A 13587-nucleotide genomic window follows, 5' to 3' on the forward strand; every position below is an offset into this window, starting at 1 on the left:
GCTGCAATCCCCGCACGATCGGGATTACGGAATGGGAAATTGGATGGTTATGTGCACATGATACCCAAAGGGACCGACACAGACGGCCCGCTACAGATGGCCATTGTAGATATTACTTGTAATGTAGATAAAAGCGTTTGTTTCTCACGGCCACATATCTTCTGTTTTCGACGCATGAATTACACTCAGTGATGAATGACAATTTTTCATTTACTAGTATCTATTTTCAGAAAGCTTTTTGGAATATGTGCATATCAAAGACGCTCTTAGTGCTAATAACGCAGGACTTTCATCAAACATGCCGCAGCGTCCAAAACATCCCCATCCCTTCAGTAGTTTAAGGGGTATATCCCAGACAAAAGACCAGCCCCACCTCCATAAGGCCACCCGTCCCGCTTAATTGCATTCAATTCATTTGTACATGATATATGCGTCGCTCTCCCATCTTCACCATTTGAGATCGAAAAATGCCGAGTGACATGCCTTTCACCGGCCTTGGGCGTATCCTTAAACTCCCCTACTCAAGCCTTTTCTCAGATCGACCAAATACACTAACCTGCTACTTGAAGAGGGGGTAATCCAAGCGGGGCTTACAGGCGGATTTCGGTCCCACGCGCCTACTATACGTGTCTGAGCATGCCCATACGCGAGGCACGAGCCTGAGGATGGGGAGTTTAAGGACACCGCCTTGGTCAGTGTTGTGACATGTCTACAACGACGCAGGCTTTCTTCTGCTTATCAAGCCTTGACGCCTGGCGAAGTCTTCCCCCCCTCCCAGAGACGTGACCTTAAACTCCCCTCCTCAAGCGTTCCCAGACGAACCATACCCGCGACTTGAGGAGGGTTGACTCAAGCCGCGCCAACTTTCGGGTATGGGCGATACCGTCTGAGCATGCGGATCGAGCATGAGCTTGAGGAGGGGAGTTTAAGGTCACGTCTCGGGTGCGTCATCTCGGGAGAGCTTACGTCTGTTTTCTTCCCTCGTCCGTGTACAGGAACTTCGTCAGAGTCCCCCCTTCTAGAGCAGATCTCAGGGATTGAGGACGTCTGGCGGCTCACCGCGGTAGCAACCAGCGTCCTCTCCGACCGACGTGGTGAGACCCTCGGTCGAACGGTACACTGGCCGGCCTTTAATGCGCTGCTTGACGTCGGGGAAGAGCTGCGCTGGAAGAAGGGGCTCTCAGGAGGCTCCTGTACGCGGACGAAACATCACACAACACCCGGAGAAGCCTGCGGAGTCGTGACGGCTCGCCCCGTATAATACTGCTTTCTTGCCTTCTTCCCTCTTCACATCTTCATCTCCCCGTGTAACCCCGTCGTTGCGGCGGCCCTCACTGCGCCGAGGCCGCCGACGTCGGCCTCGAGCATGCGCAGCGCCTCCCTCGCAAAGGGCGCGGCCTGGGCGCGCACGCGCAGGCTCCAGAGGTACTCCTCGACGCGGTCGGCGTAGTACATGGCCTCGGCGTCGTCGTCGGAGGTGGCCCAGAGCAGGCCGGCGAAGGAGCCGATGCCGGCGAGCTGGGCGGAGGCGGCGAAGCCCCAGAAGGACTGGATGTGCTCCATCTGCAGGTTGGAGATGATGTTGGAGGCGGCTGCGAGGCGGGCGCGGGCACCGGTGCGGATGGCGGCGCGCAGCTCCGGGGGCGCGTTGGAGGAGATGTTGCGGACGAGTGAGCGGTGGAGAGCGAGGTCTATTGAGATGTAGGAGAGGTGTAAGGAGCCTGTGGGGAGTTAGTGCCTGGGATGGGGAGTTGTAGACGGGAGGGGGGGTTGAGACGTACCGTTTGCGGAGAGCTTTTTGAGACGAGTCTCTTGGAGTTGCAGGGCTTCTGGGAGTTTGGCGTACCATTCCCGCAGCATCATTACTATCGGCTTTGCTAGCTCTGCGACGCCAACGGTGCCGATCTGGTCGAGGGTGCCCCCGCGGCGGGTGGCTTTGGCCGTGTAGAAGGTGGCCAGCACGTCGCTCAGGATGAGGGACAGCTCGATCTGGCGGAGGAAGAGCTCCCGTCCGACGACGACCTCGGCGCTGCCCTCGGGGTCGTACTCTTCGTCCGCGGCAGTTTCAGGAAAGTCTTCCACGCGACACGGGCGCACGTCCCAGTCCTCGTCTAGACGGATGTGAGAGGGGCGGCCGTGGACGAGGGCACCCCATTTGTCCTGCATGAACAGAGCCCACGCCAGCCTGCGCCGCAGCCCCTTCTCCCACTCGGGGATGGCCCAGTCGCTGCAGTCGACGTGGAGGCCAAGGCCCTGGGCGAGGGCGATGAGCTGCGCTGTGAAGGTCCAGGTGTTGTTGCGGAAGCGCTGCTGGATGAGGAGGCCGGCCTGGAGGGTTGAGATCTTTGGGCGCTTCATGTCGTCGCTCATTGTGCGGAGGGCGAGGGCCTCGAGGGCGGCCTGGTCGGGCTGCCATGAGGAGGTGGCGAGGGTGCGGTCGTAGAGGGACCAGTCGAGAGCGATGAGGTAGACGGCGGCAAGGAGGGGCGGGGAGAACTCGTGGTAGGAGCGGGCGTACTTTTCAAGAAAGACCTTTTTGTGGAGGACGGGGAAGCTGGGGTGTACGATGCGGAAGTAGAGGTTGACGAGGGTCGAGCCGAGGGGATGGACGAGCTTCTCGATGGCGTCGAGGTCGGCTATTCGTTGGGGCTCCGAGGAGGTCTCGCGGTCGCGGTGGATGAGGAAAACTGTTGAGTCGTCGAGCCGGCGGACGGAGCGGACGGAAGGGTCTGAGGGCCGGTGGAGGTCTAGGAGGGAGGGTTCACGGTATGATGTGTTGCCGACGTATTCGGAGTTTGTTTTGAGGTGTAGGCCCAGAGTGCCGTCTAAGAGGGAGGGTTGAGGGCTGAAGTGGGCAATGTTCTCGGAGCCGGCTAGTGACGGAGAGAGAGCCTCGAGCAGTTCCGGGGAAGGGTGTCTATTGTGACACGGGTTAGAAGGTTACTCGAGGGGGGTGAGCGAATGAGAGAGGTGGTGAAGGTCGAAAGAGGAAGGACATGACACGAGACCTGGGCACAATGACGTGCCCCTTCAAGACTAGCTTCATACAAGACTGGCGACATGAGCGCCTAGCTTCATACAGTTCATACAGAAGCAGAAAACAACGATAGGAAAAGACGACAAGAGTGAAAAATTGTAATGAGACTTACGTTATCTCTTCCTGGTGATCCAGCGGCATGGGAGCTGGTGGAGGACCAGCAGCGGCCGCATTGCCGGACCCATTAGTCTGGGGCCGCACCTCCGGGGGATCTGTGGCCTTTCGACGCTTGCGCGGGAGCGGCCCGCGGAGATATGTGCAGGGCTGGCCATGAAAGGAACACATGACACACTTGTCGCGGCCCTCTTCGCGAACACAACGCGTCTTGCGTTGGCGGCATATGTCGCAGGGGCGGCTTTGTGCCCCTGTTGCCGACGACGCCACTGCTGCTGCTACCGCTGCTGCCGCCGCCGCCGATGATGATGATGATGATAAAGGGTGAGATTCATGTGAAGCAGGCGTCGGCGCGGGCGCCGGCATGGTCGTTGGAACCGGGCCGGCGGAGGCGGAGGCGGGGGTGGGAGTTCGTGTGGTGGTGCCGTAGGGCGCTGGTGTTGCGTCCATCGTTCGGCGGGCGGGACCGGGCGAGGGGCCGGCGCGCGGGGGTGGAATGAGATAAGGTGAGTGATGAGTTTGTGTGTGTATGTGTGTGAGAGGATGAGATAAGGTAGGCCGATTGTGATTAGTAGGACCTTGGGTGTGTGGTCTGTGGTTCACGTAAAAGTGGTGACACACATATGAGAGTGAGTGATGATGAGAATGAAATAAAAAGGGAGCACAGGTCCTCCCCTCCTCTTCCCCGCTGCCGATGACGACTTTCCCTCCTACTTTGCGGGCTGTATCTGCCCGAGGTGAGGCTCCTTTCTGCGCCAACGCTACCAACCGCCTGGGAGGGTGTGGTGTGGGCTACAACGGTATTGAGGCTGATCAATCAGACTGAGGTGACCTCCAATTGGGAACTGCAAGGGATCGACGGCCCTGGCTTCTTGGGGTTCACTCTGGAAAGTCGCAGAGTCAAGCCTCGCCAAGTGGTCGTTGGACCAGGCTGGCTGGTGAGTCGGACGATGTAGTGACTCTCAGCTTCAAAGACTGCTGTAGCAGCTGCTTCTCCCACCTCTGAAGGAGTGTCTCAACTATCAACAGAGCCAATGCAATCCGTTAACACCGGGGCTCTTTCGGGGATTGAGAGGTCGCGACTCGTCTGATTCGGCCTGGGCTGCGTGTGGTCGGGTGCTGTGCTGTGCTGTGCTGTTATCGCAATACCGTACGTACGGCCTTGTGGGAATTTTTTTCTCTGATAAGTCGCTCACCGTCATTACGCCGAAGCGCTGTGTGGGATAAGTGAAGAGTGAAGGCACCTAGCCTGTTTAGGCAAGTCCACTGATGTAACTTTCCGGCAAGGAGTAGCCGAAGTGATACCTTTCGATACTCCCACTCTCCAGCGCCCAGCTTCTCCACTGCGGGCGGGGCCTGGCCTGCCGCGCCCCTGTCGCCGGGTACGCGGACTGCTGACAGCTCCCGGTCCCCTAAAAGTAAAGGAGGTACGTACCTCCACTCGAGAGTTGAGGTCAGCTTGCAGCAACGTCGACTGAACCGACAATAGACGGCAGACTCCAAGCTCGCTCTACACTCGTCTTTCCACGTTTCGCAGCTCACATTCAACACTACCTTTGACTCTCCATTGCAAAACACGAAACCAAGGAACGAACGGCGCATACGCACACACACGACGAGGCCGCCTTCGAACCCCGTCCATCCTCTTTTCCTCCTTTCCTTCCCGCCGGAAAATGACAGCGCAATAACTTACAATGGCCAAGGCCCGTAACCATGGAGCCCGCCGAGACGACTCCCATCCGGGCGCTGCTCCGGGCCCAAGCGAAGAGGATAGAAGCCTCCTCACCGATGACCCCCTCTCCCACGAATACCATGATCGCCAGGCCGGCCATTCCGCCGGCCCGCGCGACGACTACTTCGTACCCCCGAAACAACAGTCCGCCGCGCCACTCCGTCAAGCCCTCCGGTCCCCGGGGACGCCACGCACCCCGAACCGCGTCCGCTTCGACCTCATCCCCTCCATCGTTCAGCCCTCGCCGCCCCGGCCCTCGATGACGAACAGCAATGGCTCGCGCCCCAGCCGCGACAGCTTCGACGTCGACGACGACGAGATCTTTCAGCACGCGCCGGGGTACGATGACCACGACGACCACCACCGCCTGCCTCTCCTGACGGACATCGAGGCGCCCTCCGTTGCGCTCGCCAATAGTCAGTGGGGCGAGGATGTACACGAGTGGGCAGAGACGGAGCTCAACCGCCCCAAGTCCGGGCTGAAGATGGCCTTCATGAACATGGCGAACTCCATCATCGGGGCCGGCATCATCGGGCAGCCGTACGCGTTCAAGCAGGCGGGCATGCTGGGCGGGATCATACTGCTGTTGGGGCTCACGATCGTCGTAGACTGGACGATCTGCTTGATTGTGGTCAACAGCAAGCTTTCCGGGAGCAACAGCTTTCAGGGGACTGTGGAGCACTGTTTCGGACGGACCGGCTTGATCGCCATCTCGGTCGCGCAGTGGGCGTTTGCTTTTGGCGGAATGGTGGCGTTCGGCATCATCGTGGGCGACTCAATACCGCACGTTTTGACGGCCATTTGGCCGGATCTGAGGGAGATGCCCGTGTTGGGTCTCTTGGCGAATAGGCAGGTTGTTATTGTCGTTTTTGTGCTGGGCATAAGTTATCCGTTGACTTTGTACCGGGACATCGCCAAGGTAAGCGCCGAGGAACTCGCAAGTGAAAATGGGCACATCGCTGACTTGAGTTCTGTAGCTGGCTAAGGCGAGCACACTCGCGCTCATCAGCATGGGCGTGATCGTAGCGACGGTCGTGATCCAGGGAGCTCTGACCCCCAAGGCGGACCGGGGCTCATTTACACCTGCTCTCCTGACTGTGAACAGTGGCATTTTCGAGGCCATTGGTGTCATCTCATTCGGTACGCCGCCCCCCTTACTCTTCTTCGCTCCCCAAACTAACAAGCGAAGCTTTTGTCTGCCACCACAACTCCCTCCTAATTTACGGGTCTCTCAAGACTCCCACCATAGACCGCTTCTCGCGGGTGACGCACTACTCAGTCGGCATCTCAACGGTCGCCTGCCTCATCGTCGCCCTCGCCGGCTTCCTTACCTTCGGCGACAAGACGCTCGGCAACGTCCTTAACAATTTCCCCGCCGACAATGTTATGGTCACCATCGCGCGCCTCTGCTTCGGCCTCAACATGCTGACCACCCTTCCCCTCGAGGCCTTCGTCTGCAGAGAGGTCATGTTCAATTACTTCTTCCCCGGCGAGCCCTTCAACATGAACCTGCACCTCATTTTCAGTTCTAGCCTGGTCGTCTCCGCCATGATCATGAGCCTGGTGACGTGCGACGTCGGCGCCGTCTTCGAGCTCGTCGGCGCCACCTCGGCGTGCGCGATCGCGTACATCCTGCCGCCGCTGTGCTACATCAAGCTCAGCTCCCGCTCGTGGAAGACATACGTCGCGGGCGGCATCGTCGTCTTCGGCACCGTGGTGATGGTCATTACCTTGATACAGGCGGTCGCCAAGATGATTAGCAGTGAGTTTTGGCCCTCCCGTCTTTTTCTGTTGTCGAGAATGTTAGTGCTAACGTGACATCCAGACGACAGCGGCCCGGCCAAGTGCATGTAAAATATGTATTATTAGAAAGGAAGAGGAGGAGGGTGTGTGGTGGTTTTCAAAGTTGGTATAGAGAAGCGCGGGGAAACTTTGGCGCATTTGAATAGAGTCCTCGCGGTTTGTACAACACGGAGACGAAAGGGGGACGTTTATTGTTAGGATTACCTACCGAAATGGTGTACTGTAGAAGCTCGACAGAAGCTGGTTTTACAAAAATCTCGAAACAGGCGGCGTTTACACTGTAAATTGCTCTTATTGGGTGTTCGTTGCTCTGATATGCGTGTCTCATTCTTTGGAAAACAGTGGTTTGGGGTCTCATTTCTTGGTCCAACTCTATGAAATAGGCTTCTAAGGTATAAACGCTCAGAGATGTCAAAGAAATCGCAGGCATACCAAAGAACGGTCTACTCCGTCTCGATAATTAGCAAGTCGTCATACGGCCCAACAATGTCCCCCTCGGCAACCAACATCTTGGCCACCGTGCCCGTCACAGGACTCTCAATCTTGATCTCCATCTTGTTGGACTCGATCCATACCAGCGCGTCCCCGACTTCCACCTCATCGCCGACATTGACCTCGCACTTCCAGCATCGACCTGGCATCTGGCTCTTTACCCTCTCCCCGGCAACATCCTCTTCCTCGACGGGGCGACGCTCAGTCTCAGGGGGGTGGTATGGCTGGAGAAGTTCCTCCATGAACGGCACTGTCCGGATGGCCTCGGCGCGCGCGGCGCGGGTGGCTTCGATGTCGTCCTTGTTCTCTTCGAGCCAGGCTTCGTAAGCGTGGAGATCGAGGCTTCCCTCTTGAATTTTGATCAAGTCTGTCATTTTCCCCTGTGCTATGGCAGCGTCGAGCTCCGATTCAGAGATGCTGTAGAAAGAGATCCGGTCGAAGAGGCGGAAGAGCCAGGGCTGGATGTTTTGTGAGGCGGCCGAGGCGGCTACGTCGTTCCAGATGGGCACCGTGCGGCCGACGAGCTGGTAGCCGCCGGGGGAGTCCATGCCGTAGATGCACATGTACTGCCCTCCAATGCCGACGGCGCCGCGGGGTGTGAAGGAGCGGGAGGGGTTGTATTTTGTGCCGAAGAGGCGGTGGCGTGGGTCCAGCGGCACAGCGCAAGGTGCTCCGAGGAAGACGTCACCAAGGCCGAGAACGAGGAACGTTGCGTCGAGGAAGATGCGCTCGACATCCTTGCGGGACCCCAGAGCGTTGAGTTTCTGGAGGAAGTCGATGTTACTGGGTAGCCATGGGGCGGTTGCGCGGATCGTGGCAGCGTAGCGGGCTACTGCGGCGCTAGAGACGGAGTCGTCGAAGGCGAGCGGGAGGCTTATTGTGCGCGACGGGAGGGAAGAGGGGACTGCGGTGCCCAAGGAGGTTTCGTGAGATCGGAGGGCGGAAAGGATTTCTGAGGGGGTCGTGCCTGGTGTGTACTGAATGTGGAGAGTGCGAACACCAGGGGAGAGGTCGAGAACGTTCGGGATTGGGGCCTGCTTGTGGCGGTCGATGAAGGAAAAGATTTGGAAGGACTGACGGAGGGAAAAGACGTCCTCTATCCCAAATTCTAGGAGAACTGACGAGTCACCTGCTTGGCGAACAGAGATATGGCGGCCGGCGGTGCCTATGTTGCCGAGGAGAGGGTTCAGCCCAGCTGGAATGGGGATGTCGTTCTTGGAAGGCAAAGTAGACTCTAACGGCTTGAGATTGGCGATGGAATCCTCAAGAGCGGCTTCCAGTGCCAACGCATCGTCAACACTGATGGGCCTGAGCTTAACCTTATCGCCTGGGCGCAGCTGTCCCAACTTCCACATCTCAGCCGAAGCAACGACACAAAAGACCACGAAGCCGCCTAGACTTGGGCCGTCGCAAGTGAGAATAACGGCCTCGTCCCCGGTGAAGCTGATGCTGCCGACAGAGTAGGGACTGTCGTGGATATTGGATGGGTGTAGTCCGGCGTCACCCCCGGTCTGCCGAGCCCATCGCGGCTTGGGTCCGTCAAGACGAATACCGACCCGGTTGCTATTGTAATGAACAGTCCACTCTCCGTTGAAAAGTGTGTTGAGGCCCTCTTCGGTAAAGTGCTCAGGTGCTGAGTGCTGCCCTGGGATAACCCCAAGCGTCCAAATCCCGTTCGGCCCCGTTGGCAGAGGAAGTTCGGGACTGACAAAGTCTGAGACCTTTTCTGACACCACACCTCCTCCTGTGGGCAGCAGGTCCCCCGCACGAAGAGCTCGACCATTGTGACCCCCTATTCGTCCCAACGCGAACGTAGAGCGAGAGCCAAATATCTCTGGGACGGGCAGTCCACCTCGGAAAGCAATGTAAGTGCGGTAGCCAGCTTTCGGCGCACCAATGGAGAGCGTCTGCCCCGCACGAATATCGAGAGCCTGTTCCTGGTAGTAAGGCTCGTTGTCCACGAGGATCTCCACAGGCGCACCGGTGACTGCAATCACGCCACCGGAGTGGAATAGGAGGCTGGGCCCCTGAAAGGTACACTCCAGACTAGCGGCCCGAGAATCATTCCCTACTAGCTTATTGGCGAGCCTAAAAGAATAGTCATCAAAGGGGCCAGATGGCGGAATCCCAACGTGCCACAGCCCCTTGCGGCCGGGGTAGTCTTGAACAGTGGTCAAGGTGCCGGGATCGATGACTTCTACCACGAGCGGGTCGTAGTCGAAGTTGTTTAGTGACGTCGTCGTGAAGTCGCCAGAGTTGAAAAACTCGGAGTCGACGATATCGCGAAGATACTCCAGGTTGGTCTCCACTCCCGTGATCACGGTATTGTCCAGGGCAGTAGCCAGTTGCGTGATAGCCTCCGCTCGGCTCTCGCCGGTTGCGATTATCTTGGCAATGAGAGGGTCATAGGATGATGACATCTCTGTGCCGGCGTCAACCCAAGTGTCAACCCGCACCTCATCGGAGAAGGATACATCCAGCAACCGGCCTGGGGAGGGCCTGAAATTCTGGAGGGGGCTCTCAGCGTAGACACGCGCCTCGATGGAATGTCCCTTCACCTTGAAGCCCTCGTGTCCATTCTCAAAGATGCTCCCAATGTCCCCGGATGCTACACGAATCATACACTCAACCAAGTCAAGTCCGGTCACAGACTCTGTGACAGGGTGCTCAACCTGGAGCCGAGTGTTGACCTCGAGGAAGTAGAACTCCGTGCTATCAACATCGAAGATAAACTCGATCGTGCCCACGTTGCGGTACTGCACGGCCGAGGCGAGGTCAACGGCTGCCTTGCGCATTCTCGCTCTCACATCAACCGGTACAAAGATAGCCGGGCTCTCTTCGATGACCTTTTGGTTTCGTCGTTGCAGTGAGCAATCGCGCTCCCCGGCCGCAACAACATTGCCCTTACCATCGCCAACGATTTGCACCTCGATGTGACGCGCATTCTTGATGAAGTGCTCGATGAAAACGCCTGCATCACCAAAGTTGGCTTTCGCCAACCTTTGGACGCTCTTGAACGCTTCTAGAAGTGACGAAGGCTTGTTGCAGCGCTTTAGACCGATTCCCCCGCCACCAGCAGTACTCTTGAGCATCACCGGGTAGCGAATGTGCATGGCTTCAGCCAAAGCGTCTTCAGCACTAGTTAAGAGGTGTTTGCTACCCGGTACGACAGGAACTCCGGCAGCAATCGCGACATCGCGAGCGAGGTGCTTCAAACCCAGCTGTCGCATCTGGTCAGGCGCAGGGCCGACCCAGATCATACCTTCAGCTTCGACGGCAGAGGCGAAGTCGGCGTTCTCTGCCAGAAAGCCATACCCAGGAATGATTGCATCTGCGCCAGCAGTCTTCGCAAGCCGGATGATTTGCGGGCCGTTCAGGTAAGTGTCCGAGACAGAAGAGCCTTCGAGGAGAAGCGAGACGTCTGCATGGCGGACGTGTGGGGAACGAGCATCAGAAGATGAGTAGATCGCGATAGCCTTCAGGCCTAAGCGGTGCAGTGTATGAACAATTCGGATGGCAATCTCGCCACGGTTGGCAATAAGAACAGACTTTATTCCGCTGATTTGTTGAGTGACTGGAATAGGATTGGCTACGTTGAACTTGGGGCGGTCGAGCGACTGGATGAAAGCACGCCAACCTCCGAATGAGGTGATGTCGGTGGCACCATCCAGACCATAGGGTTCGCAGACAAACCCAGGGGCCCAGCTTCCGTCCAACAGCTCCACTGAGCCAATGCCAAGGGGCGAAGACACGGTCTTCATGAAACTGGCCATTTCCGCGGTCGGTAAATTCCAGACCTCAACTTGGATGGCACTTCCGCCGACGGGAACACGTCTGAGGCCTGGTTTCCTCACTTTCCCGTCGGTATTGAGAGAGTAGAACTTGTAGTTGGAGGAAGTCGTCGTCACCGTCTCTAGTGTCGCTCCTCGAGACGTCAGGTCTTTGTTTAAAGGAAAACCCTCCAAGTGAGCACCTACCACCACAAGACGAGTTGTCTTCAGCCCGCCCGCGGCGACAGCGTCGGATTTGAGCTTCTCAAGCCTTTCAATCTTGGTTGCCCCGAGAAGGCGAGGTGCCGTGGAAAGCCACTCGCGGGCGAAAGCGAGTAATTTGGGCTCCTCCCACGTGGAAGAAATCAGCGTGATGCCAAATGGCAAACCATCCGATCGGAAGCCCGCAGGGATAGAAAGGGCAGTCCAGTCCATGAAATTGACGAAGTTGGTATAAGTGCCAAGGTTGGCGTTCTCCTTGATCGGCTCTCGGACAAGGTCCTCAAGAGTTGGGAAGGTAGGCGCAGTCGGCACCAGAATCGCGTCGAACTCATCAAACGCACCATGAATCTTGCGAGTTAGATCCTGACGAAGATACTCCGACTCGAAGAGGTCTACGGCGTTGAAGTCCTTGGCCTTGAAGATGATTTCCCTAACGATAGGGTCCATGTCATTCTCGTGCGTTTTGATGAAGTCCTTGATCGCAGCATAGCGCTCAGCAACCCAAGGGCCTTCGTACAAGAGACTGGCGAGCTGAAACAACGCCGAGAAGTCCCTAGGCTCGAGAGTCCACCCAAGCGTGCCCGCCTTGGCTAGAGCCTTGTCATAGGCAGCGGCTTGCTCTGTCTTGCCAAACCATGGTGGATTGTCGCAGATGGCCATGCGCCGTCCCGTTGAGGCGGCAAGAGTACTCGGTCTGGTCCTCGAGAAGGAATCCTCGGGGTCGAATCCCTCTGCAGCCGACAGCACGGTCTCTGCATCGTCGGATGTGAGAGCAAAAATGGATACGCAATCAAGACTGCGGCACGCAGGGACCACTCTCGTCGTGCTCAGAGCGCCTCTCGTAGGCTTCAAACCGACGATGTTATTCAGTCCTGCAGGCACGCGACCACTGCCTGCGGTATCCGTTCCCAAAGAAAAGGGTACAACGCCCCTGGCAACAACGACGGCGCTTCCGGAGCTGGAACCACCACTGACCCGCAAGGGATCAAAGGAGTTTCCCACGGGGCCATAAGGAGATCTCGTGCCCACAAGACCTGTCGCGAACTGATCGAGATTGGTCTTGCCGAGTACGATAGCGCCGGCCGCCTTTAGACGAGCGATGATAGTGGCATCCTTGCCAACAGGACCGTTGGCGAAGCTGGGGCAGCCAGCGGTCGTAGGAAAGCTGGCAACGTCGATATTATCTTTTGCAGCAAAGGGGACGCCGAAAAGTCGTAGGGTGACACCGGACGAGCGCAGGGATTCGGCATAAGACCATTGCTGCTCGATCTGGGTAGGTGTGGCCAAGGCAATCCAAGCATTAGAGTTGAATCGAGCTTCAGATTCACGCAAAGCTAGGAGTCGGAAAAGACCGTCCCCAGATTCTTGAGCCGATCGCCATTCTGGGATGGTAAGGGGGAAGGTGTCTTGGATTGTGGAGCCTATTGGATGAGGGTGAGTTATTGTTAGTCAGTTCGTCCCAAGCGATCGGGATGCCCAGATGCACGTGTGCAACCTCAGGGGGGTATAGCTACGCACCCATTACGGATTATATGGCTGCAATGTGTCGAAATGCCAAAAAAGCGCAAAAAAACTCTCAAAAAAAGCTTCAGATGATGCAAGTTGGAAAGACAAGCGAACAGTAGTTCTCCTTTTGGTTGCACTCTGGAATTCAGGCCCCTTTATGATCAATCTGCTCCCATCAAGCAGACAGACTCATCAGTGCGGCCGTCGTCCTGCCCAGAGGTACTCTTCGGCAAAGCCTTCGGGCAGTCGTGTAAGTCGCCGGCGGCCTTCAAAACCGTTATCCATTGAGTTCTGTAGGGCTGGCTGAAGTGTCGCGTGGCCGATCCAATGATCGTGGGGTAAGAAAAAAAGAAAAAGGGTTATCTCAATGCCAATCTGGAGAGAAGAGTGACGTAGGGAAATCGGAATCGGCCGAGTCGTCAATGCGGCCCCTGAAAGATGTTTAACGGTCGTGGGCGTGCCCGGGATGGGTGAAGTTCTTGGCTTCCTTGGAGATGGTTGGCAGACGAGCGTGCTTCGGGCAGGCCGGCGGCTTTGGAGAAGTGATGGAGGGTCGCCGGCGGGGTGTGAAGTCGGATTTGGAGAGAACGGATGGGGCTCTCTCCCATCGAGTAAGTGTTGGGGCTGACAGCCGGCGTGGGAGCACCTGCCGGCCCCGGTTTGTGGCAGGTGCCCCCGCATCAGATTGGGAAGTGGGGGTCAACTTTATGAAACTTTGCATGATTACCTAATTTTGGTATACTTGGGACGAGGGAGAACACGGGCCAACTCCACTGGGGAGTCTCCAGGCTGGGACCAACTGCACTTGCACTCACTCACTGCAGCCTGCCCTGCACCGGGGTCAGAGGCCTAGAGCCGATTCAAAATCGTATTCAGGTGGCTTAGCAGCAAAAGAGCCTACTCAGAGCCTC

General features: G+C 57.3%; 3 protein-coding genes across 3 annotated transcripts; 1 reads left to right on the forward strand and 2 right to left on the reverse strand.

The window, feature by feature from the left end:
- Positions 1-1287: 1287 nt before the first annotated feature.
- Positions 1288-3601, reverse strand: CGCA056_v002765 (Transcriptional activator protein DAL81; the record flags this gene model as incomplete). Its single annotated transcript, XM_037318022.1, has 3 exons — positions 1288-1721; positions 1782-2917; positions 3150-3601. 3 exons carry the CDS (start codon positions 3599-3601, stop codon positions 1288-1290), a joined length of 2022 nt encoding a protein of 673 aa, XP_037183801.1.
- Positions 3602-4845: 1244 nt separating this feature from the next.
- AVT2 (Vacuolar amino acid transporter 2) lies at positions 4846-6737 on the forward strand (the record flags this gene model as incomplete). Its single annotated transcript, XM_037318023.1, has 4 exons — positions 4846-5802; positions 5861-6023; positions 6073-6645; positions 6709-6737. 4 exons carry the CDS (start codon positions 4846-4848, stop codon positions 6735-6737), a joined length of 1722 nt encoding a protein of 573 aa, XP_037183802.1.
- A 392-nt stretch (positions 6738-7129) lies between these two features.
- On the reverse strand, positions 7130-12692 carry DUR1,2 (Urea amidolyase; the record flags this gene model as incomplete). The annotated part of the gene is made up of 2 exons (XM_037318024.1): positions 7130-12591; positions 12689-12692. The coding sequence occupies 2 exons, from the start codon at positions 12690-12692 to the stop codon at positions 7130-7132; spliced, it is 5466 nt and encodes a 1821-aa protein (XP_037183803.1).
- Positions 12693-13587: the final 895 nt, after the last annotated feature.

The sequence above is a fragment of the Colletotrichum aenigma genome (genome assembly GCF_013390185.1).
Source record: "Colletotrichum aenigma strain Cg56 chromosome Unknown KSG_Cg56_contig02, whole genome shotgun sequence".
NCBI lineage: Eukaryota > Fungi > Ascomycota > Sordariomycetes > Glomerellales > Glomerellaceae > Colletotrichum > Colletotrichum aenigma.